We start from the raw sequence: 25,121 nt of genomic DNA, 5'->3' as shown, positions 1-25,121 counted from the left end.
TTCTCATTATAATTCTTATATCGGTTACTATATCACTACTAGCTTATTGCTTTGCTTGCTTCGATTCTTGTATCAATTTTACAATACGTTAAAATAGTCCATTGTGTATTTAATAATGATTACATCGGTTAGGATTGTTTACATTCATTTTTATTTCTACATTCTCTCTTATTGTAAATTTCATGTCTTTAATAATATAACTAAAAAAGTGAAACCTATACATACAGATTTATTTCGTTCAGTAAATATTATAACAAGTACTTCATTTTAAATGTTTTATAATTTTATTTTTATATGTTATGTTTTTGTACTAGAGATACTCTTAGATTGTGAAAATATAAGTAATATAGTAGTTAAAGATATAAACAGTATAGATAGGAATAGAAAGAATAGGTTTAAAGAACAGATTTAATAAATAAATTCAAGAAATGAAGAAATGCAAACCGGAAATCATTCTAAATTGAAAGGTAAGGAATAAGAATAATAAATAAAAAAATAAATATTATGTTCTTTATATATATTTGCATTCTGTGCATTCTTATATTTGTAGATTTTTGATAAACGCATAAGAATCTACAATCTACGATAAATTATGTTTTATTTGATCATAATGTGCCAATAATTAAAATTCATTTGACCCCTACATATATGCAACCCAACTTGCGTGTATGTAGGACCGCGTTGACGCTGCGGACGAGTTGATTTCGAGAAGAGATCGACGTCCGTTTTGCGTATTTATTTATTCGCTGTAAAAACACGGAGACTAGCAGCGTTCAAGGTCAAGGTGACATCACGCAAATAAAGGGATAGAAGGCGACAGAGTCGGAATTTTACCATCCACGGGGCTGTACTCATAATTGGTACATTTTTGGGTAGAGTGTGAAGTGTATGTATCCACTGCGCACAGATCATAGACATCAGAAGTATAGACCGCGGATGCCGTGTTGAGAAAATGGGCTTCGTTAAAAAAGAGATAGAGAAATAAATAACGCGTCTCTCTTTCCTTTTCTATGGGCGGAGCATAGTATCTGTTAGAAAGAGATAGTGATACCACGTTAGATATGTCTATCTCTTTTTTAACGAGGACCATGCTCTTCATTTGACACCCGCGGTCTATATTTTTCATGTCTATGGCAGGGATGAACGTCATGAAGAATGACATTTAAAATTTGCAGTTAAAGATCAAACGATAACAGAACAGAGAAGTCTCACGGACTCGCGGTGTGACAGTTCCCATTACATGGAGTATTGAACGAGGGACGAAATACATTATGAACATGGACAACGTGGACCAACATTTGCTTCATCAGTTTAGTTGTCTAGGCACCACCGACAGAGATGATCTGGTGAAGCAGCTGCAGAAGCTGCTGGCTGGCAGCCAGCTCAACGAAACTACTGCTGAGTTCTTTTTGGATATGAATAATTGGTGAGATACTCTCCCACTTGTAATCGTTCTACGTTGGTCAAGTTTAGTCAACCGACCTAACCCTACCGTCGCCATGTTTACTTGTTGTATTGTCTTATCCATCCTTGCTTATTTATGCATTTATATCACTGACAACTCACACTCGCATAACATTTGCAATTTCTTCAGTTATTGTTCATGTATTACATAAATTGTTGTTCAATGGAGTAACTGCTACATTAGAATATTAATTTATTCTTTAAAACTGTAATTATGAAAGACAAATATGATGATTGTTGTATAGACATTTGTTGATGAAGCATAAACAAATAAGTAAATGTATATGTACGTGGAAATAATCTACATAAAATTTTAGGAATCTCCAAGCGGCAATTTGTAGCTACTTTGACTTTGAGTCTCCAGTTCAACATAAATTTCCTTGTATGATGCTGATAAGCGATAGCACCATTGGCGAAGGAGAATCAATACCACCACTTACTAATTTTCGAAAATCATGGCATATACAAAACAGTGGTAGAGAAGCATGGCCTGATGGAGTTTGCTTACAGTATATAGGAGGAGTGCAAATGGGTGAATGTACAAAAATACCAGTCCCATCTTTAGGCCCAGGAGAAATAACAGAGGTGAGCGTGGATCTTCAAAGTCCTCCACATTGTGGTACATTTCAAAGTAAATGGAGGATGATGGTAAAATCTACAGAAATCTTGTTTGGAGGTAAAATCATTTACCTTCTTGTTGTTACTCATCCGTGATATTATTTTTAGTAATAATATCTTTTTTTAAATTTAGATGTTATTTGGATAACTATTACAGTAAGTGAAAGTGGCACTCTAGCCATTACTCAACAACTGCATCAATTAAGTACTTCATCATCTAATGATACAAAGATGTGCTAGCCTCTAATGTCCAGAGAATTTTCTTAATTTTCTTCTCACATTTTTTAAACGCTTTCGATTATTTTTTAAATCAACCAAATTAAATACGACATGTTCGTTTAAAATATCACTTTAAAGATACTAGAAACGTTTTTATTTCCTTCTACAGTCACGCGAGAAAATAATATTTTCAATGGATAATTATATATATGATTTAAGATAGTACTCTACATTGTATAAAAGTAAAATAATTTTGTTAAATTCTGAAAGTTGCTTACACAAGGCCTTTTACCGTCCATGCTTGTCAGTTACATCCACTTGAAAAATCTTCTTTTACTTGATTGTTTCTGTGATGCAAAGTGTGGCGAAATGATTACGGTTTATACTTGTTAGAGCTGTAACAGACATGTATGGACCACTTTTGAAAATGATACTGATAGAAATTGATATAAATATAAATAACTAGAAAAAATATATATATATACAAAATATATATATATATTTTTTGCGTGTATATGTATGTATAATTATTAAGATACGAGTTTATTAAAGATATGAACGAAAACAGTTTTTATTAGAAAATAAAATATAGATATGGTTGAAATATAATAATGCTATATGAATATATATTCATTCACCAATTTAATATCAATCGAACATGTATTTTCTTAATGACCGAATCTTACTTCTAGATAAAAACGTGTACATAAGCTTGTGTCAGTACTTTGTGTTCAATTTTGTTTTTAAACGGCCATTGGCATAGATAACTTTGTGTGTGGATTGTATCCGATAAGTTCGATATCATCCGCTGTGAAATCTTCTATGTTTTCAACGTTCCTAACGATTTTTAAATATGGGAATGGTTTTGGCACACGTTTTGTTTGTTCCTCGAGTGCAGATATGTGATTGAGGTATACGTGACAGTCACCCATCGTATGTATAAATTCACCTGGCTAAAAATAAACAAAAAGATACAAGTCTCTGTTAAAAAATTTTGCCAATTTTCTTTTCTTGTAAATTTACCTTTAAATTTGAAATGTGTGCCAGCATGTAAGTTAACAAAGAATAAGATGCAATATTAAATGGTACGCCAAGACCCATGTCAGCGCTTCTTTGATAAAGTTGACATGATAACTCTCCATTGTTCACATAAAATTGGACAAGACAGTGACAGGGAGGTAGAGCCATTTCTGAAATGTCGCCTGGGTTCCATGCTGACATTATAATTCGTCTATCATTGGGAGAATGTTGTATCTTATCTATGATCTGTTTTAACTGATCTATTCCTGTATAAACAAACCTATCAGTGTACTTGTAGATAATTAAATTTGTACGATTAAACATAGGAATATTGGATTATTGTCTTACCTTGTCCACTATAATCTGTATCCATATTTTGGTACTTTGCACCATAATGTCTCCATTGAAATCCATAAACAGGTCCTAAATCTCCTTCTTTTCTATTTGTGAAGCCACAAGAGTCTAGGAACTCACGTGAACTGTTTGCATCCCATATGTGGACATCCTTTTGACTTAATTCTTTGGCATTTGTTGATCCTCTAATAAACCATAACAACTCCTCCACTACGCCCCTCCAAAATACTCGCTTTGTAGTTAGCAATGGGAATACATCTATGGTAATGATATCTTGTTATTGCAATTAATTATATAAGATATTAAACTTCTATTAAAGTATGAAAAATACTTACTGTCTCGTAAATTAAATCGCATCTGTGTCCCGAAAATGGACAATGTGCCTACACCTGTACGATCATCTTTTCTCGTGCCTTCTTTTATAATTTTTTTTATTAAATTTAAATATTGATATTCTTCGTGTTCTTCCCCGTTCTGAGTACATTTTTGGATTTCATTCGTTCCATTCGTTATTCTACATATATTCATAATTTCAGAAAATAAAAGATTTATAATACTGTAATAGCTAATGTTAATGATTTCGCCGTATAACATGGAGTAAATTTTGGCGGTATTATGTGGCTATAACAACAACAATTTTTAATTCAAAAGCTTTTTAAATACGTTAAAAGTTGTCAAGAATGAATTTTATTAAAAGCATAAAATTATTAATATTAATTAAAATTATAATATATTTCTTATTTTCATCAATAATTTACGAGAACTTTATATAGACCTGATAAGCGGGAAAATTAATTATATACTTGTACGATTGTTATATCGATGAATATGAATGAACTTAATTTGTAAATTTGTACATTTATAAGTTTAGAATGATAATAAAATGTATTATACTAGGATGTTTTAATTTTTTATCGTTATTAAATACTATTACGATATTAATATTTATTATAAATACTAATTCTAATTACATGTGAAATTATTATGTCGATGAATATAAACGAACTTAATATAAATTTAGAAGATACTAAAGATGTTTTAACTTCTCGTTATTATTAGATATTATTATGTCATTAATATTCATTACAAAATATTTATACTTTTAATACATCTTACGCAATTTCTCATACTACATTGTATATATATATATATAACATGTTTATTTTGACAAGAGTTCTATTATATGATAAATTGTTATCACAACTGATAGAAAACAAAATTAAAAACAAATGTTCTTTTTTGCCCGATCTATCGGAAGAGACCAATGATTTTTGTCTTGTACTATATATAGTGCATAAAATATAGTATATTAATATTGGAAGGTTAATTATTATTGATCACACAGATCATATTTTATTAGATTGTTTAACAGATCAAAATGGTGTTGAGCAATGTAAATTCTTCCGTGTTGAAAATCATCGAACCATATAGAAAATGGGTTATAGAAAATCCACAATTGTTATCTGAGATTGAAAATACGGTCCATTGCTTACCTTACTTCACGGCTGGTTAGAAAAATTCTTTACTTTTATTCTTCAATTACGATAACTTTTCTCCTCGATTTTTATTCAATAAACATTTTTTTTAGGTCATTTTAATAATTCCGCCTTTTGGTCGGAGTTATTATACTCAGCTTCGAATTTGATAGTATTTTTCAATGATTTGTTAATGTGCAGCGGAAAATGCGTTCATTTACAGTTTCCTCAGTTCGAATCAAAAATTAAAATTTGGTTGACTGTGGTAGAATACACGGAGGCTCTTTTCGAGATCACTGCAAAAAAGTTATGTGGCCAAACTGGAAGATGGTTTATGATCACTATGGTCCAAATATTTAAGTAAGTAGCATAATATTTCTAAAGTTTAGATTACATGTTCCTCCCAATTATTAATATTTGTAAATGAATCCTTCATAGGACTGTGTTAAGACTTCTACTGATTCATCTGTATAAGGAACGTATAATAAAAAGCCCCCCAATACAGCCACTAAACAGAGAAAAGCTAAACAACTCACATGATGAAAAATTACACGAAGGATTCAGATTGAAACGGTCTGGCACTATTGTTAGGAGTATAAGAAATATCAAGCAATCACACATGCGTACTTGGGAACCATTGTCTTCTAATGTTCACAATAGTGATAACTTCAATAGACCTTCAGTATCACAAAAAGATTTAATATTAGCTGAGGTAGAAATGTATTCAAATCCATCTAAGTATAGTAGCCCCAGAAAATATTTATTCATTAATATCTCTTATTTCATTTTTAGACTCTTTATATTTTGAAACCACTTTTTCATTTGGCATGTATATCTTTCACTGGAGAAAAACGTTGGCCACCATGGTTGTTATCATTTGCTATTGATTTACTCAGGTAAATGATAAAATTTAGTACCAAACTTATCAAATAACTACATAAAAAGGGTTGAATTATATGATGATATAAAAACTCAATGTTATTTTACAGTTTAAATATAGCTAATAAAAGGACAAAAAGTATATCATTTAGCAAAGAAGAAGAGAAAGAATTCTTCAGGCGAAGACTTGCTCTGCTCCTTTACATATTAAAGTCTCCATTTTATGATAAGTATAGCTGCATTAGAATATATGCGATTCTAACTGCACTTTCCAATAGAGTACCTTTAGCAAAATTTTTAACAGAGCCAATAAAAAAATACTTGCCACATTGGCAAAATACATATTTTTACATGTGGTCAAGTTAGTTTATGAAGTTATTAAATGTTTAAGAGAGTTATTGATACATCTTATTTTGGGGGGAATAGGGATTATAAAAGGAGTAAGGATAATTTCAAATTTAAAAAAAGGATATTTTTAGCATAAATTTGAAATGACCGATTTTTGTCATAAATTATATAAGTGTTGCCAAATTTTTATTTATTATAGGTAAGGATAAATTAGCTCTACAATTTACTGAAGCACTTAACAATTCATAGATATATTATTAATATATTTTACATTTGATAGAAAAATTAGAAATATTGTTTTAATTCTATAGCAAAATTGAGAGCCACCATTCCATTTTTGCAAATGCTGTGTTTTAATCAAAATTAGGTTGAATATTTTTATAATATTTGTAGATATATTCTGCTTAAATATGCGTGAGTACAATATTTTTGTAATTCGTTTCCAAACACACAAATAAAAATATGTAAATGTACACGTTTATTATTTTTTATAAATAGTAAAATCTAAATACAGATTTCTTAACGAATACGGGATCTCCTATGTGTAAATATAGAAAATTGAAATTTTTTATGTTACATATGTAGAACGAAACATATAGCTGTATATATAAGATGAAAACAAATGTAAACAGGATGAATGAATATATAAACGATTAAAAGAGATATTTCTTTAAAAAATATATTTCCCTGCCCAATATATTTTATGGATCCCCTTATATTAAAATCACTATACGTTGATATACCATAAAATGCATGGTAGTAATTTGCAAATATATTACATTTTAAAAGAAATACAATATAGCAAGAAAATACAAATATGGCCTTTGGAGTTAAATGACGAGTTGCATAAAAAGTTACTTATTCACACATTTGGAGTAATGAATTTATAGTTACATCTTTCTTTCCATTATTTGCATCATAAACTGATTTAATTACCTCTTTATCCACATTTGGGAACATCTCTGAAATCTATAAGTTATTACATTATTACAAAAGTTGTTTTATTGCAGAAAAAAGTAAAGCTATTATCTTCTTACATTACCTGTTTTAATACAACTTCAGCATCTGGCATAGAACTGGGAATAATAGGCGGTACTGCAGCTGTAGGAGGTGCTGTGTAGACATTTACTGGTGCATACTGTGTCATGCCAAGCATTGTTGAAGAAGGAACCATCATAATTGGAGGTGCACTCACGTATGGATGACACTTAGTCTATCAAAATGGATAAATTGTTAACTACAGGTATTAACTTATTGTTAGTAAATTAAATATATTTTCTGTTATATTACTAATAACTTTTACCGTATAACTAAAAACTAAATTTATCATTCCTTCTTGATTGTCTCCTTGCTTTCCACTAAGCATGTACCAATCTTCGTGCATCTCCCCTTTCTGGAGGACCTTTGATGGAATATCTATGTGACCCCATGCAATTAATTCATCCATTACAAACGAACATTCATCATAAACTTCTACATATATTTGTGTGACTCCTGGTGGCAAGTAACTAAATAATAAAAAGATAAAAGAAAGTAATGGATGGAATAAGTACATAAATTTGATTTATAATAAATTTACTATACAAATTACATACCATTGAATAACTTTGTTCCAGTGTGGATTTTTTGCACCGTTTGAACATGTGTGTGTTTCATATACAGCATGGCCTACTCTTAATCTCACATAAGGATCCATTCTTGTCATCCCATAGTTTTTTACAAGCTTAGCCTATAGGAAGTATCTTTTTGAAATTACGGATAAAATATTATTACAAAACATACACTATTACTTTATAAAACTGAATTAACTCCTACATGTCCACTAAAATCATAGAATTACCTGAACAATTGTAATACTAAGTCTACCGACATGAGGTTCATGCATTGTTGGCATGTTCTGCATTTGTAGCTGGTGAAGAGCAAGTGCAGCCTGCTGATCTGCAGCTTCTTGCTGTTGTTGAGCATTGCGTTCTTCCAATCTAAGAAATCCTTGTGGGAGTGGGCCTAGAAAAGCCTGGAACATTATTATTATTATTATTTCAAATCAATATTTATTTATTCATATATATTGTAAATTTTGCTGGAGGTGTGACAAATTCCACTGAATAATTACATCTGATTAATTGGCAATGTTATATTAATGCAACATTTTATTTGCAGTTTCTTTTCAATTAATTTGCATTACTAATTCTATTATTTAATATAGAATTCCAAGAATTTTCTTAATGTATAATAGTATAATAAACTAATGTTGTTTAACAAATCGGCGAATGAATCATCAAAAAATGAATATTTATGAACTTAACTGTTAATTGATAATAATTAACGAAATGAATCTTTAATTTTAAAATACTATACGATTTTCATTTTAATTTAATTGAATATTAAAAATGGATTGAATTGACGTGATGGTATCTGTACTTGATTTCAAAAAGAATTGCACCGTTTGTTGTAAAAGTTACATTATTTACCCGTCTTTTCCACTCTTCGTACAAATCTGATCGCCTTTCGGTTTCCCTAACAGTTATTTGGAGGTTTACTGAATTCATAACTTTTCCTTAATATTCTTAATATAATAGTATAATCGACTTCGATATAAGTGAAACCTGTCAAACTACACGTATTTTTTTTGCATCAGAATAATCATAACACACATCTGTCACGCTGATGTCACGACATCTTAAGAGAATCTTTCAAACACTCGAATTACGTGTACATTTCAAACGCGAATGATATTACAGAAATTCCAATTCCAAATGAGAATCTAGATACGTGAGCTAACAATACAAATGATTCTTATAAAAATATATTTTCCAGCACTAATTAAAAATCTTGGAATAAAATTAAAATATTGTTGCAAGGTATAAATCAATTATAAGTAAATATGTATATGTAATGCAATTAATATTAGATTACAATATATAGTAAAATAATAGACTGCATATTTTTATGTACTTATAGGAAATTGCACAGAATGTAAATAATATGAGAAAAAATATAAAATATCCAAAGTGTGATACTTCCTATAATACTTTGTAAGAAAAATAATCTTCTACTGAGATTTTATTGTTTTAATTATCGTTTTAAATATGTATATGACTTTGCACAAAAATCCGTAATTTAATAATGTGATTAAGTTTGCAAATGGAACTGAAGATTGGTTAAAATAGATACACGCGAATAAAGGGTAAAAGTCATGTTGCAAAATTTCAAAAATTTTTATTCGTCTTAATAATAATATTTGAATAAGTTGCATTTTTCGCGTTTGAAATAATTTTCTGTGGGTTTTTACGTCGCTTCTTTTTTCAGTTAAGATTTTTTTGTTCAAGATAATAAATTATAATCGCTTGATTTAGAGCACGATCGTACGGCCGTGATTTGGAGCATTCTTGACAGGTTCACTGGCGTGACGTACGTTTCTCTGTTGCTAGGATCCTCCCGAAAAGTTCTCATCTAAATAGGTTGTGTATCGGTGGTTTCCCCTAATTTCGGATTCCGTTGCGATTTTTTTCATCGTGTTCTAGTCATTTGAACAGTCCGTTTGTGGTGGTAGTGGTGGATCGTTCGTTCACGATTAATCCGAAGAGGTCGGGGAGGAAGCGCGACCAATTTCCTACCATATTTTCAACAGAGCTCGAATTCTTTACGAACCATGTCACATCAGACAGGGATTAAAGGTACTCATTATTACATTGTAATATTGATTTCACATAACAATCTCGTAGAAAGTTCTACAATGTAGGCCATTAACCTCAAAACATCTTTACAACAATAATGACAAATTAATGGTTTGGTTATTTCAGCGAACGATGCCCTTAAGAAATTGTTTGCTAAGTGTCGAGATGGAAAAATACGAATCTTGAAAGTTTCCATTGAGAATGGTAAGTTTGTCTCTTTTCCTCAGTGAGTGTGAATTTAATACAAGTTTCATGAATAAAAGTGTATCTTTGTTTCATAGAGGAACTAACACCTGCTGCTTCTTCAAAACCAGTGAATAAGTGGCAAGATGATTATGATAAGATGATCAAACCGTTGATCATTGAGAATCAACCTGCATATATTCTTTATCGATTAGATACTAAGTCTTCTGACTCTGGTTATGACTGGTTATTTATCTCTTGGTCACCTGATACTGCACCAGTTAGGCAAAAGATGTTATATGCGTCGACAAAAGCAACTTTGAAACAAGAATTTGGAACTGCATCTATAAAGGAAGAATTGCATGGTACGGTGCCAGAGGATATAACATTAGAAGGTTATCACAAATACAAAAGGAATAATGCTGCACCGGCACCATTAACCACTGCAGAAGAAGAATTAGCAGAACTTAAAAAAAACACAGTTACTACGGATTATAGTGTAGAAACAAGGCATCAAACATTGAGTGGTGTTGCCTTCCCTGTTACGGATGAGGCAAAACAAGCGATCATGGAGCTTGGCAAAGGTATACATGAATATGTTCAATTAAAAATTGACTTAGAAGAGGAGAAGATACATTTAGTTATGGCTTGTGAAGTTTCATTGGATAAACTACCAACAAAAGTCCCATCTGATTCTGCTAGATATCATCTTTATAATTTTAAGCACACGCACGAAGGAGATTACATGGAATGTATAGGTATGTTCTAAAAATAAAAATGTTAGTCTTTCAATCAATAATGTACCTCTATTTATGTTGCAGTTTTTATATACAGCATGCCAGGATACAGTTGCAGTATTAAGGAAAGGATGTTATATTCATCATGTAAAGCTCCACTATTAGAACTTATTCAATCACTTGGAGTGACTATAACGAAAAAAGTAAGTAAATAAATAAAAGTTCTTAATATAAACCATATCTTCTAATTTATTTCGTTTCTATTGATTTGTTTTTGCATGAATGTCTTAACAGGATCATTTAAAACTGGTAAATCATATTAAAATCTATATGCTTATTGAAAGATAAAAATATTCAATTGTATGTTATGCATTTTTCATACTAGTGAGAAATGTATTTCATATTTAATTAAAAAAAAAATAGTTCTTATAGCGTGCATCGATATTAATGACCTTTCTAGTTGCATTGTATAGTATTTCTTGCTTTCAAATTTCATTTCTTTTCATGTGAATCTTAATGTTGAAATTAAATTATTTCTTTTTTTCTTTTTTTATTTTCGTAAAAATTTGATAAATCCTAGTTGGAAGTAAATAGTGGTGAGGAATTGGCAGACATGTTGGAAGATCCTCCAACTATAAAAGAAACAGCTGCAATAACTCCTGCAACTCCATCAACGCCCTATGCTCCTCCTCAATCTATATCCGAGAAAAAGTCAAAACAGAAGAGATCTTGTATCTTGAGTTAACCGAATCTACGTTCTTTGTCTGTCATTTTTAAATGTTTCTTAAATGTTATAAAATATTTCAAATGTTTTACACATTTAATATCTTCCTTCGTAAATTCTGAATTTGTGATAATATGATATTAATTGATTGAATATGTTATGTAGTGTAAGATGGTGTAATCGGTTTTGAATAACTTCGACATTAGCACAGTATAGTTATGCAGTTATTATGGAGTGATTTAAATGAGAAAATGTTTAATGCGCATCTTTACAGAGATAAATCTTTTATTAATTAGCAATATATTTATTGATATTTAGTAATAATTGGTCAAAGTGATATGTATATCTATGTAGCAATTCAGAGTAGACCAAACAATGTATTTTTCTAAATTTTAAAGAGCAAAATTGTCATGTTAAGATCTTTACAAAATATCTTTTTGATAACTATGAGAAACTTGCAATGCATAGAATTCCCATGAGATGTAGTTCTTGTTGATCCAGTACCATAATGTAATGGATAATTGTTTATTGGTGCAGAAAATACTGTACGAAAAAGAACAAAAAAAAAAACAGAAAGATCATGAAGTGAGAATTAGTTGCTTGACATTGAAAGTGAAGCCTTCTATTGGATTTTGCATTTTTTTAATTGCGTTCCAATGTCTAATAAAAAATCTTATAAAGATATTTTTTTCTCTATATAGTTCCTTTAATTTACATCTTTTATAGTTTATATAATTCTTATGCTACTTTTAATGTTTATTGTGTCAGATGCGAAAAATAAACCCAGTGAGTTAACTGTGTGAATTAGTTCCTAGTCCAATGAAAAGTGATATATTGTATTTTTAAGGTACTCATTTTTCATATATTAGTAATTTTATTAAGTGAAACTCGAAGGCTTGACTTTCAAATTCATTCGAACACTCATATAGGAATTAGTGATAAATAGAGGTAGAGTGTTTCAAACAAATATCTGTGGTAAAACCTGCATACCTTATGTGATTATTAGAGAGTTAGGGAAAATTCCATGTGCTCCAGTTAGCTAATGCCACTCACCTAACTTCTCTGTGAGATATAAATAAGAAGATAAATGGATAAGTGATAAACGTGCAAATTACCACATTAACTTGTGGATATATTTTCTTTGCACATGATTATCATTTTTGAACACAAGCTAGTGATAATACTATTTACTTTATATACATATTAAATTATATATGTATATATATATTTATATACATTATATTATGTATGTATGTATATATGTATGTATGTATATATATATATATATATATATATATATATATATATTATATCATGTTCTATACTATTGTAAATTATACAAAACATTAGATTCCACAAATATATATATAAAGACTGAACTTGGTATGTCCCATTAGTTGTACAATCGGAAGAATAGTGCAGTGTTTGAATTTATATGGATAAAAATATTTGAATATTCATATATACGTATGTACGCACTTACCCATACACCCACAACCACACACATTCTATACACCTTACAGTTATTTTTTAACTTTTTATTACTTTCATTTTTAATAAAAGATGTAAGGTATAATAAGATATGTTTTAGAAAAGAAAATTCATATATCATATTTTTATAAGCTTCAATTTAATAATTTAAACTGATTAGAGAACAGCGCATAATGAATTGTGATAAGTTACTGTTATCTCTTCTAAAGTATTTTTAGATTTCTTCTAAAACATTCCTAATACGAAATGTATAGCAAATGGGACTATAATCTAGTAGCCAGCAAACAAGATATTCGAGAGGCATTCTATTTTTTGTGATCTGTATTTTTTTAACTCTCGTAGCTTTTTATAAACTTTTTAAAAATTTTCGTCCAAGAAATAAATAAAAAACTTATTGAAAAAGTTTGGCCTAATTTAACAAGGATAATAATAAAAAAGTGTGTCAGATTCTTGGCATTTATTCAAATCCATCGAAAAATTTTTGTTACTTTTCATTTGCTACTAAGTATATATTATTATACATACATTTGCATTGATATGAAAGTTAAGCTCAAAGCATGAGATTTTTTACAAGAATTGGAAGTTCTTGAATATAGTATACTCATAATTTATTAGTATTTCATTCCTTTATAGTTGTGTAAAAGCTTTTTCAGCTTAAATTCCCTATCGATGTTTTTCTATTTTTACATGTTGACGAACAAATAGAATTTGACACACATTTCTATGTCTAGTTGCAAAAAAAGGAAAGTTTTTCGCAAAGTGCTCAAAAACTTGTTAATGAATAATGTGTTCTATATTTAAACATAACGCACACTGTAGCCTGGGAATATTTCAATTTATAATATATTGTACCAGGCCTATTCTGTAAGTTTTTAGTATAATTCCGTTTCCAACCTGTTAGTACATAATCGTAGGTTCATTATGATCAAACAAATTGTGTATCTTGCCAATACTAAACACGCTAGAAATAATAAAGCATTATGCAATTTAATCTTACACTTTGTTGTGTTTTAATTTGCCAATAAGGTAACGTGTAACACTTTATTTATCATGATTTATCTGCACAGAATTTAATAGGTTTCTAAGGAGCGCACGTGAATCAGTCGTTGGATGGGTATGTAATTATGATTAAGATTTTAAGATATGTTTAAGACATTCAGCTTACAGAATAGGCCTATCAAGTTAGAGTTTTATTTTTCATTCTACCTGTATTTTTTTCTCACAAAGTAAATGATGTTTCTAGTTTGTAATGCAATGTAATAATTCCCTTTAAAATATGTTGATTATATAGCTTGAAATAGATGATGGAAGAGAACTAACTGAAGAATTTTTACAAGAGGAATTGCATCCAAAAATCAGTTTACATCAGCCAAAATTTGCGAAACCTAAGGGTCCACCAGGCAGAGGGGCAAAACGTTTAACCAAGGTTCAAGATTTAGGAACTTCGGAACAAGAGATTTAAAAAAATGTTTTTCAAATTTGTTGAGTTGAACTAAGAAGATATATAATATGCTCATCATATATACAGATAAATATATATTGTGTTCTCTTGTGTTAAAAGATAAAAGCTTTTTGTTTTATCTAGCTTTTTTCCTTATTAAGGAGGATTACTTGTTTTATAATTTAAGAATCATTTATATGCAGATACTTCAAATCTTAAAAAGAAGTTTCAAATATTAGGCCTATTCTGTAACTATGATTTCAAACTTGTATTTATACTACATTCATTTATAATTTAATGCACAGAGTATTATTAGGATGTAAATAAGACTTGTTCTTAATGACAATTGATTATATTACAGAATGATATTTTTATTCATCATTCATCTTAAATATTATGGATAAGACCAGAATGATTTGAATATGTTCTATACATGTTTTGTATTTATCAAATACAAATATTATTACATAATATTTTATGTAATAATTACACAAAAATTACATAAATTAATAGATGTATGTTAATAAGATATATACATTCGTTATTAAATTTTTATCTTTTAAATTCTTACTCTTTCTCCTTCTTACTAAGTGCTTCATTCGCTTCTTGTTTCTTAATATACGTCTTTTGCAGTTCTGATAATTCGTCTGCTTTCAGGGCCTTTGCATGTTCTTTTATTTTACTAAAAAATGAAAATTGATCTTTGGTCTTCAAATTTGGCATGGAGAACTTTTAAGTTCAATTAATATAGCAAACATACTCTCGTCTTGCGTTCATTAATTTGGCTCCAGCTTCATAAAGGTTCTCCATTTTAGCTCCACTTATCCATAAAAAGAATTGTGTGACAGAGCCATAAAAGGTACCCAATATTGTACCTACTACAGTTCCTGCAATTGATCCCTTTACACCCATATTCATTTTGAATATGAAACCAGTTATAGCACCACTAAATGTGGAATTTAGTATATCAAATTTGTATCCTCTATATACATAGAAGAATGAAGACATGCTCCTGATAAAGAATATTAGATTAATTTATATTTGTACAATATTATAATACAAATCAGTTGCAAGACTTACGAGAATAAGAAACAAAAAAGTCCAACTTTCATGGCAAATGGAAAACCTGCTTTAAACGTAACAATTTCAATTCTTCTTTGCAGATTCTGTTGATATTGAAACTTATTTTCATATAATGTAGCTTGATTCTCATGTTTGAATCTTTGTGGTACATCCTTTAATTTATATAATGCACCCAAGATAAATCCTGTTGCACTCCCTGCACAAGTTACATTCAAGACTGATTGTACCTCTTTGGTTGGATACCCTTTTCTGTGCAAAGTAAATATTATAATAATGTGTTAAATAAATGGATGAATATAAATTAAATGATTACTCTTACTCGTCATAAAAGTAACATCTGTATTTGCTTAAAAACCCTTTTACTTTGGATGTATCTACCCACTTATCATTGGAAGTGTTATCGGACGAAGAAGCAAATGGGAAAAACGCAGTGCAGATTAATCTTCTATCTATTATTGTACGTAACATGTTTCTTTTATATTTATCGTTTTCAGGTCATGTATTACTTAACATACATTCAACAAGCACTGATAACATGAAATACTATAAAATTATATATTTATAGTTTATTTGCAACAAAATTAACATTATTACAAACTAGATTCCAAATTCAATTATTTTATTATACAATAATTGATTTATAACGAAAGTGAGGTTAAGGATTCATTGTTAACACTTAGCCAGTCTCGTGCGCCAGAGCGAGCTATACGCTTCTCACCGCACTGGACAAGCCAACCAATCCAAGCCAAGGCTGTCCACCGTACATTTTTTCAAGTAACGAGGACTAATATTCACTACTTGAAAGACAAAGAAGTCTAAAAATTATTTAAATGGTCAATTATATTTTGAAATAATGATTTTGTTTAACGATTTCACATACTGTTTATACAAAACATCAAATTAAAAGTATATATTAAAAGTATAAAAAAATGTAGGTAAAATTAAAAACATTAAAGATGACTAAAAATAAATAACACGACTTGAACGTGAAATTAAAAATTCGCAATGCATTTTAATATTTTTTTACAGTATGGTATTGTACGATTATAACTTTATTTAGTCATAACTAATAGCATAACTTTTTAATTAATTTTAACGCCATCAAATTGGTGTATTTTATCATATACTGTACTTTATAAAAGCAGAAGAAGTATCGCAATTAATTGGGAACAATTCCAGGTAAACAATAACTGATAATAACAACAAAAAAAAGAAGAAAACGCCTTGCTAAAGTCAAAAAGAGAGATCTTCCCGTTCGGTCACGCAGCGATGTTCTTCATAGAGGGGAGATCTCCCCATTCGGTTGACTAAGATCGATTATATAAATATCGAGAATTGTACGAATATAAAAATGGCGATATATGTATGTATTCGAGAATCGAAATTGTAAGGATCGATAATTAGTATTGCGTTTGAATTTCCCAATGTGAATTATATGTACTTCGTTAACGTAATGTTTCCGTGTTTTATTCAGATTTATCCCGTGTTTATTCGTTTTCGTTACTTTCTATGTATCCTGAAAGCCATTAGACATCAAAGTTATATATTTTCAACCGCCATATTCATAAATTATGTCGATCCTTGACAGACTTCGCTCCTCTTCCGTAAGTATTACACGAGAAACAAAAAATCGCAATTTCTATCGTATTTCTAAAAAAATAATTAAAAAAATTTAGTTAAATTTCCTTGTGAACAAATACAATGAATGATTTATTTAAAAAAATGAAGGTTTATATTCATTAACTTAACCTTGAAACAATACTTTGGGGTCTTTTATGATCTCAACAGGATACTGGTTTTAATTACCGTATTGCAAAATAATTGCAAAAGAAGGGTTCTTTAACTTTTTTGAATATTTGAACATTCGAATTTTATAGTTTGCATTTTAGGTATGTAAAGTATATTTAGTGAATTGGAGTCTTATCTAAGAGAAGGCACTATTTCTTTTAATGATCTTAGATTGAAATTAATGATAAAAGCCCCATTAAGGAGAAAACATTATAGTAGAAAAAACAAATTTTAAATATGTATTATGTATTGATATAAATCAACACGTTTCACGCATAATTCATCACTATAATTATATCTAATTAGAAATGGTTACAATTATTTTATATAGTTACAAAACATAGCCTAAATATTATTATAAATTAATGGTTTAAATATTCTAAATTAATGTCACTATATAATTCCAGACTAATGCTATGCACAAAATAGGTAGAATTATAAATGCATAAATCATATTTAAAATCATAAATATGCAATTGTCAATTCTTTAACCTATATCGGGTAAACTTAAAATGAATATGGGGATTTCATTTTATGAATTTCATTTTAGATCATACTGAACCTATGATTTCATTTCATAACGTTTAATAGTTTTTGACGAAAATAATATAAAAATGTATTAATTTTAAGACGTCTTGTAAAAGAGATTGGTATCATGACGATGACTTTGTCTACTAAGTCAATATGGCGTCCAACCGTGCAATATGATTTTTATATGCGTATAATTTTAAAAGTCATTATTTTCACGCTTTAGTACTAATATTTCTGGATTTTACTTTTTAGAACTATCATATATTATAATAAAAATTTTGTATATACCAAGAAAAAGTTCGACCAAAATTTACTTCCAACCTATTCGAATTAATCTCGTGAACGACATCTAAACCTAAAAGAAACGAACAGGTGCATCGTATATGCGCCGGCGTACGATGCTGTTCTGACGTAACAATATTACGTCAGAGCATGGCCTGTGATACGCAAGAGGGATAGTACGCGTGGGTGTGCTGGAAAAGATGAAGGAGGCGTGGAGGGAAAGCTGTGGAGGGGGTAGAACGTCAATAGGAGAATCCTTCAGGCGCGTGGTGGGGGAACCAGAAGAAGGTGAGGGTGAACGTAGGGATGGGCGCTAGGGGTGGAACCAGGGCCGTACCTTGGAGTAATATTGTAATTGTATTGTAAATATAATATGCATAATGTACATAATTTTTGTATAAAAATATAATATATAGAAGAATAATTCAAATCTTTTTGTTTTATAAATATAATTTATTTGTCAAAGATAGTTTGTAAAATCACATTATTATATCATTCACAATTAAAATATTTCTTCTATATTATAGAATAAGATAGTGTATTTTTAAATGGACCTTCGAGAGGCAATTATTTACATCTTCTCTTCGTTTTATTAAAATTATTTACTAATCATTAATATCATTTATTTCATTGCTTCATCGAGTGAGTCAAATTTTCATTTAATAATTTTACTTAACTTTCCAAATACCTTGGTTTAAATTGTTAAGGTACCACGAGATTAACTTGGATGGGCGATACTCCTCGTTTTACTTACCGTTCTTGATTAGTTGTTTTTACGAGGCCGTGAATTTTTATCGGGCAACATTTGGGATTCTCAGTTTTCCTAGAATCGCCCTCCCCTGATTTTTTTACGGCACTGTTGGGATCGTCACGCTTGGAGTGAAAGTTGGCACAGGACGGACAGGTTACGTTTCGCCTCGCATAGTTTTCTCAGTACTCGACTTGGAATCCTCCGGGACCGAATAATTCAATGCATTTACTATAATTATCACGTCGAGATCTATCGATCGAACGATGTCTCGCTTTCACGTTCTACGTTCCCAACGTTTATGGGTCTTTCTCTATGAAAGTCTACAGAGCATTCAAATCTACTGAAAATTATTAATCGAGTCTAATATTAATTCTTCGTCTGACCATTCTCGGGAACAAAATTTTGTCGGAAACTTAAAGACAGTTGAATCGTAATTTACTCAAAAAACGAATTCTCCCAAATACTCGACGAGACGAGCATGTCCCTTTGTTCATTGTCTCAAAGTCTCTAAGTAACAAATTTTATTTCTGAATAAAGAACAATTCAATAAGGTTTCTGCATATCTTTATTTGTTTAAATTTAATTCCTGACATTCTAATAAATTTTGTAGCAAGGCAACGTTACATATTCTTGGTCTTTCAGTTCTATAATCTGAGACATCACAATTCATCAAACTTCATCTGGACCACAGTGTAGATACCTTTTGCAGAGCCCCGTAACAAGATCAGTTAGCTTCAGTCACTAGTCTTATAGGCTCACAGATCAAAACAAGTTTTGTCCATTTAACCAGAGCCAGGAAGGCAGACACGGTCTCTAGATAGACGTATCTAGATAGCACGTCTGCGTACACTATTGAGCCGGGGGTGCTCTTGAAGCCACGATGCGGCAGGGGTGGCTTGCTCAACGGGGATAAGCTGCCGCTTTTCTGGGGATGCCACAGACACGTACTGTTTTTTGGGTTCCATACCACTATTGTATTATTTGTATCTTAAACAGTTAGTTACAAATTACTTAGCCAGCAATTTATTGTTGGGTCCAAGCTAGTCAATGTGAGTAATATTAAGCAATTTTAGGGAGTCCGCTTTTTGCATCTGGAAATAGAAAATTTTTGGAGATTTTTGGCTACAGAAATTGAAGAATTGGAAAATCAGAAATACCCAGGCCTGCAAGTTGGAGATTTCAAAATCTGGAGATTAGCAAATTGGAAATTTGAATTCCTTGAGTCTGGGAAATGGAAATTTGAAAATTTCCAGGTCTGGAGATTGGAAATGTGGAAATGTCCAAGTTTAGAAATTGGAAATATGAAAATCCTGAAATATGGAAATTGAACAATTTTCCAAGTCAAAAATCCCAAAATAATCGAGTTTAGATCACTGTAGAATTTTTCTATGCTGTTGGCAAAAGGGTTGAGGAACTTGATCGATCTCTTTTGTTTCAAATTTTCCATCTTAATTATCTGAATTTTCTATCGATGATCTGGCAAGCTCGATTCTTAGAATTTAATTACTTCAATGCAGTCGCTCTGTCTCGAACAACATCGAAGAGACACCGTGTGAATATTTCAACAGTTTAAGTTTAAAGGGATTGTGAAAGTTTGGTCAATCGATAATCGTCGGGGGAGCGGGTGAATTTTGGGCCAGGATAAAATTCGTACTTCAAGGGAGGATCGTCTGCAAACGCTGACAATCACAACGTCCAGCTATTTTAAAAGTAAATTTCATCATGGTACCGGTTTAGTCATGCAAATATCGGGTCGTTTACAGGTTCCTATTTAGAAGAGGTTCCTCAGACTGGATGGTCGTTTACAGCAACTGGTGGATCTGGCCGTTGGAATTATCTCTTTGAAAAGGGACTTCTCCGAGACGACTTTAGTAATTAATTAATTCTGGGAAGGCACCACATTGCATACGAGATATTAAACTACTCCCTTTGTGTAGTAATAGCTGCTATAATAATAGACAATTATATGTGTACTTATGTGTGATTACGAATAATTACGTTGAGTGGAAAAATAGAGGAAGAATAGAAAGTCATATAGATCTTCTCAGCTGAATGCTTCAAATAGTGCTTTCTAATGTTCGCAGGCCGCTATTTATTTGTGCAGGAGATTTGTAGAATATTTTAGGGAACAGGGTGCCCCTGGAGATAGTACACTACCGGGTTTTATTGGTTTGTGGAGGGGAAGCATGGTGAAGCTTCAGTGGTGTATCATTTGGCAGGGGTGTTTCAGGAGGTGCTAGTGATGGAAATAACTTGGCACACTCTACAATTTTTCTGTGGGACTATCATCCCAGTTCTTTAGGAATAATTAACAAAAAACATACTTAATGCTAAAGTACTAATATACTTCTAATATTGTACTGAACTATTGTTATTTATTTGTTCAGTATACCATGGGTGGTATTATAATACTAAAATACCATGCCATAGATATATTATAGATACAAAATTTTACTTAAAATAATGTACTAATACCAAATACTTTTTCAGGTGTTCCTGTATTACCAGTAAATCCATAACAAACAATGTAACTGGTTACACTGTCAGGGACCTGAAAAAAATATTTTCATGAGCAAACCGATACCATGAAGAGGTCTAAACCATCATTACTATAGCTACCACCACCACCACCACCACCACGACCACTCTGTTGGGGGTGTATCGTCAGGGGGTTGCACGCAGGTGGGGATTCGCGATAGTGGGGTCGGTTGTCTAGGGGCGGGATAGAGGCTCGACCAAGGCGGACAGAGACGGAGGCAAGCTGAGAGAGAGCGTAGCCCCACGGAGTACCGCCACCCGTGTGTGTCGCACTAAAATGTGACTCTGGCCAGCAGCATCGGGAGCCGTGTGTGAGCGCGAGCGCGAGAGCGAGAGAGAGTCGTGTGTGCCGGAATTTTCGTTAGTTTAGAAAGCGGCAGCTACGTTTTTCTCACTTAAACAGCCGACCAGCGAGCTGACACCAAATAACACCAACCAAGCAAGAACAAAAAGCTGAGGAAGAACAGAAAAAGAGGGCAAAGATAAGAACAGAAAAAAGGCCCAATAAGGAAGGGAGGAAATCCGGCTGGACGACGGTCGTTGGTGAACCAAACATATCATAAAATATCATTTTATCGTAGCTGCGGATCACTTAGTTGGTCTGAACTAGCTAGAATAGACGAAGCTGGACTGAATGGTGAAGAAGAAGAAGAGCCAGCGTACCTAGTGCAAGGATAGGAGAGACTGATGGGTCATATCGTGCGAGTCTGATCAAATCTAGACCGATAGGCTTATAGATAGATAGATAGATAGGTATATATGTGCATTTAGAAACGGAGAGAGTGTAGCTGGTTTCGTCCTCCGTTGTACCATCGTTATCCTCGTCTGTTCGCGTTCGCCTACTACGTGTGGCAACACAACTGGCGTGTTACACGTCCAGGATCACTCAGCTAGTTCCGATGACCGTTTTGGATTAGTGTACCAATTCGTACCACTCCACCGTGAACTGTGATTCCTTGTGGCGTGGACGCAGAGGAGGGTGACCGTGACGACGGGGTAGACGAGACGAGGTAAGTACCTTATTCTCTCATTCTCTATTAATTGGTTGTACTCTTTGTCGAATAGTATTGGACAGAGATCTATAGACTTGAATCGGTTTTGGTGCATTCTTTTTTAGAAAGGTTACGAGTTCTAAGCTTCTACAAAAGCTAAGTCTTATATACGAGCTTTGTCTTATGGAGATCTTTCAAGTAGTTAATGACTATGGATGATTGAAAGGGAATGTGATAAAGTAAGACACACTTATTGGAGTAATTCTTGTCCGGCATAAGAAAGTTGGAATGTAGAGAAATGGTGTTGACAGTCTTGTTTGCTTAGCTTTGAGCTTTATATAGGATGGTCTAAGTGTCTCTAGAGGAGGATCCTCCTTTTTATATTTGTTCAGAGGCACTAAGGTCAGGAAACAAGAAGTTAGACTTCAGGAATCTTCATTAGAATAAAGATAGAGATACAGTCCTAAAATTAAGGGAAAAAGGTAACTCTTAACAAATTATCTGCTATCTATTGGAAATCTTTTTAATTGTCAAGAAATTTCATAAATTTGATCACTATTCACTTTCATACCATTGACCCTAATCAATTCTCTACAAAACCGTCTTAAATGACAACTACTCAGTTACAGCAATTCACAATGTGTTATCACAGAGGTGATATTTCCAGAAAAGAAGCAGTCCATCGCGTGCACTGTGATCTCCTTCGCGATGTCTAATTTTAGATCAGTAGTAAACAGTAGAAAAGAGAACTATTTCTCCTGCTTATGGTCCTCTCTCCATTAACTTTGACGTTCCCTTACTTTCGAAGACGTAGCACGAAACTATACATATATCATTCTGGAATAAGGAAAGCCCGTTAATTTGCGACAGGCGGCGTTGCATGATCCATAAAACGGGCAGAAAGGGAATAATTGAAGAGAAGTTTCGATTTGAATTTGGTCTGGTTGGCTGATGAGGAACGATATCTTATTCTTTTTCCTTCTTACACGTCGATCGAATGAAGCATGTCAAACTTTCCTTAAGAACTGAGGCGACAGATAATAGAAGGAAGTGCAAAAGACCCAATGTTTCCCTCCTAGAAACTTGTTCCCGTCGTTAATTTCAGATTAATTTCTTGAGAAAGACATAGGAGAAAACCTTGTTCTGAAAAAATTTCACTGGGTCTCTGTATTTGGCATTGAAAAGCTGTGAAAAATGACTTGATATCATTTCTAGTTTCTCGGTTTATAAGTCTAATGTTGAGGAAATTTAAATGACTTTCAAACATTTTTTGAGATACAGACCTCTTGGGAAAATATTATTAAAATATAGGTTTGAAGAAATATTGATAGATTTTCTCATTAATGAGTGGAAAGTTATGGGAACGAATTAGATAATTGTTAGACTTGTTCTTTTTCTTCTATAATTCCATGTTCTATAATTCTTCCATTCATAAAATTTTTATGTAACTACAGACTTGGTAATATTTGAAATTTATCCTCTGTCACTTTCCTTGAACTTAAATTATTCTATTTATATAAAAAGTAATTTCTTCACAGTCCTTGTTATGCCAAAGTAAAGCTTTGAAATTCATTGCTATTTATTTAATTAGCCTTCAAAGTTATTATCTATTTTCCATCGTAAAAAGATCATTCAAATAAGATACCAATTAGTGTAATAATTATTTCAGTTGTTCTGGGATCAAGACTTCCAAGGCTAGGCAATATAACAGTGCTCTTCTCCTTCGTATTCTCAGTGGAACATCTCTATGAAGGTTCTCTTCGATCTGTCCGATGTCTAGCACTCTTGTTTCCAGTAATACCTGGCAGTGACATTAAACGGCCCTGTCCAGGCTATCGTATTTCCGTGACCGATCGACCAAACAGTTAAGCCGCTCGTCGTAAACACGAAAGACTTGTCTCGATGCGTCGGGAACGTGATAAAAATGTTCCTCTGCACGCAACAGTAGCCTGTTTAGATTTTGTTTATTTTAACCATGATCATTTCACGTTAAATGAAAAATTTCTCCATATTAATATCTAAAGAAATTATTACTCTCTTTTGGGCTTCAAATTGAAATCATGAATTGCAAAATAACATAAGTTCATCAACCAATATTTTGACAAAAGCAGCTTTTTATGCTTATCTTTTTATATATGTCAGGTTTTGTGTAGTAAATACCCAAAGGAATTATTATTCTCTTTTGAGCTTCAAATTGAAGACATGAATTGCAAAATAGCGCAAGTCCAATAATCAATATATTGAGAAAATTAGGTTTTTGTGCTTATCTCCTTAGAAGTCAGGTTTTATATGGTAAGGATTCTTCGCTTCAATTTGTCAGAAATAGGAGCTTGTAAAGAATTTTTGCAATATTCAATTTATTGATTTTCTGTTCAGTTTTTGAGATGTCTGTGATCTTGCTGGTCTGAAACCTGGAGGCTCAAGAAGACTGGGTTATTTGGGATATAGAAGATTCATAGTGTGTGCTAAAATATAGAAGGTTTAAATCTAGAATGTACAAATTATAGTGATGCAAGACTTCATTAG

The 25,121-nt window shown here is 31.6% G+C and overlaps 7 protein-coding genes and 1 long non-coding RNA gene across 12 annotated transcripts in view; 4 read left to right on the top strand and 4 right to left on the bottom strand.

Moving 5' to 3' along the window:
- Window positions 1–680: 680 nt before the first annotated feature.
- On the top strand, window positions 681–3,646 carry LOC126925807 (protein ILRUN). The gene is made up of 4 exons (XM_050741797.1): window positions 681–886; window positions 1,176–1,426; window positions 1,782–2,140; window positions 2,216–3,646. The coding sequence occupies exons 2-4, from the start codon at window positions 1,272–1,274 to the stop codon at window positions 2,320–2,322; spliced, it is 621 nt and encodes a 206-aa protein (XP_050597754.1). The 5' UTR covers window positions 681–886; window positions 1,176–1,271; the 3' UTR covers window positions 2,323–3,646.
- On the bottom strand, window positions 2,234–5,307 carry LOC126925786 (thymidylate synthase). 3 transcript variants are annotated; one of them, XR_007714100.1, is made up of 6 exons: window positions 5,169–5,307; window positions 4,011–4,296; window positions 3,670–3,933; window positions 3,325–3,587; window positions 2,988–3,254; window positions 2,234–2,696 (listed from the first exon to the last, which is right to left on the bottom strand). XR_007714100.1 is itself a non-coding variant. In XM_050741757.1 (6 exons), exons 2-5 carry the CDS (start codon window positions 4,267–4,269, stop codon window positions 3,045–3,047), a joined length of 996 nt encoding a protein of 331 aa, XP_050597714.1. In that variant the 5' UTR covers window positions 4,270–4,296; window positions 5,169–5,307; the 3' UTR covers window positions 2,234–2,696; window positions 3,026–3,044. The 3 variants fall into 3 exon arrangements, 2 of the variants coding, with proteins under 2 accessions (XP_050597714.1, XP_050597713.1); XM_050741757.1 differs by having other exon boundaries at window positions 3,026–3,254; XM_050741756.1 differs by lacking the exon at window positions 2,234–2,696 and having other exon boundaries at window positions 2,927–3,254.
- Window positions 4,838–7,040, top strand: LOC126925784 (peroxisomal membrane protein PEX16). Its single transcript, XM_050741754.1, has 5 exons — window positions 4,838–5,183; window positions 5,264–5,510; window positions 5,589–5,862; window positions 5,943–6,046; window positions 6,140–7,040. The coding sequence occupies exons 1-5, from the start codon at window positions 5,054–5,056 to the stop codon at window positions 6,393–6,395; spliced, it is 1,011 nt and encodes a 336-aa protein (XP_050597711.1). The 5' UTR covers window positions 4,838–5,053; the 3' UTR covers window positions 6,396–7,040.
- A 77-nt stretch (window positions 7,041–7,117) lies between these two features.
- LOC126925792 (toll-interacting protein-like) lies at window positions 7,118–9,071 on the bottom strand. Its single transcript, XM_050741774.1, has 6 exons — window positions 8,849–9,071; window positions 8,218–8,391; window positions 7,973–8,106; window positions 7,681–7,885; window positions 7,420–7,590; window positions 7,118–7,346 (listed from the first exon to the last, which is right to left on the bottom strand). The coding sequence occupies exons 1-6, from the start codon at window positions 8,924–8,926 to the stop codon at window positions 7,236–7,238; spliced, it is 873 nt and encodes a 290-aa protein (XP_050597731.1). The 5' UTR covers window positions 8,927–9,071; the 3' UTR covers window positions 7,118–7,235.
- Window positions 9,072–9,628: 557 nt separating this feature from the next.
- LOC126925782 (twinfilin) lies at window positions 9,629–15,194 on the top strand. 3 transcript variants are annotated; one of them, XM_050741751.1, is made up of 5 exons: window positions 9,629–10,054; window positions 10,181–10,258; window positions 10,336–10,995; window positions 11,059–11,177; window positions 11,269–11,506. In XM_050741751.1, exons 1-5 carry the CDS (start codon window positions 10,030–10,032, stop codon window positions 11,320–11,322), a joined length of 936 nt encoding a protein of 311 aa, XP_050597708.1. In that variant the 5' UTR covers window positions 9,629–10,029; the 3' UTR covers window positions 11,323–11,506. The 3 variants fall into 3 exon arrangements, with proteins under 3 accessions (XP_050597708.1, XP_050597707.1, XP_050597706.1); XM_050741750.1 differs by lacking the exon at window positions 11,269–11,506 and adding an exon at window positions 11,555–14,185 and having other exon boundaries at window positions 9,632–10,054; XM_050741749.1 differs by lacking the exon at window positions 11,269–11,506 and adding an exon at window positions 14,481–15,194 and having other exon boundaries at window positions 9,634–10,054.
- Window positions 15,052–16,459, bottom strand: LOC126925799 (RPII140-upstream gene protein). Its single transcript, XM_050741786.1, has 4 exons — window positions 16,033–16,459; window positions 15,711–15,962; window positions 15,391–15,642; window positions 15,052–15,312 (listed from the first exon to the last, which is right to left on the bottom strand). The coding sequence occupies exons 1-4, from the start codon at window positions 16,179–16,181 to the stop codon at window positions 15,198–15,200; spliced, it is 768 nt and encodes a 255-aa protein (XP_050597743.1). The 5' UTR covers window positions 16,182–16,459; the 3' UTR covers window positions 15,052–15,197.
- A 2,593-nt stretch (window positions 16,460–19,052) lies between these two features.
- LOC126925837 (uncharacterized) lies at window positions 19,053–20,892 on the bottom strand. Its single transcript, XR_007714134.1, has 2 exons — window positions 19,766–20,892; window positions 19,053–19,405 (listed from the first exon to the last, which is right to left on the bottom strand). It is a non-coding gene; the product is annotated as an uncharacterized LOC126925837 (long non-coding RNA).
- Window positions 20,893–21,770: 878 nt separating this feature from the next.
- Window positions 21,771–25,121, top strand: part of LOC126925741 (probable cationic amino acid transporter) — a 67,433-nt gene continuing 64,082 nt past the window's right edge. The window contains exon 1 of the mRNA XM_050741658.1: window positions 21,771–22,613. The gene's annotated coding sequence lies outside the window, so the exon portion shown is untranslated. The remainder of the gene's footprint in view (window positions 22,614–25,121) is intronic.

Source organism: Bombus affinis, chromosome 16 (genome assembly GCF_024516045.1).
Source record: "Bombus affinis isolate iyBomAffi1 chromosome 16, iyBomAffi1.2, whole genome shotgun sequence".
Lineage (NCBI taxonomy): Eukaryota > Metazoa > Arthropoda > Insecta > Hymenoptera > Apidae > Bombus > Bombus affinis.
The sequence above is the reverse complement of the archived record's forward strand: the minus strand, read 5'-3'. Positions and strand labels throughout refer to the sequence as shown.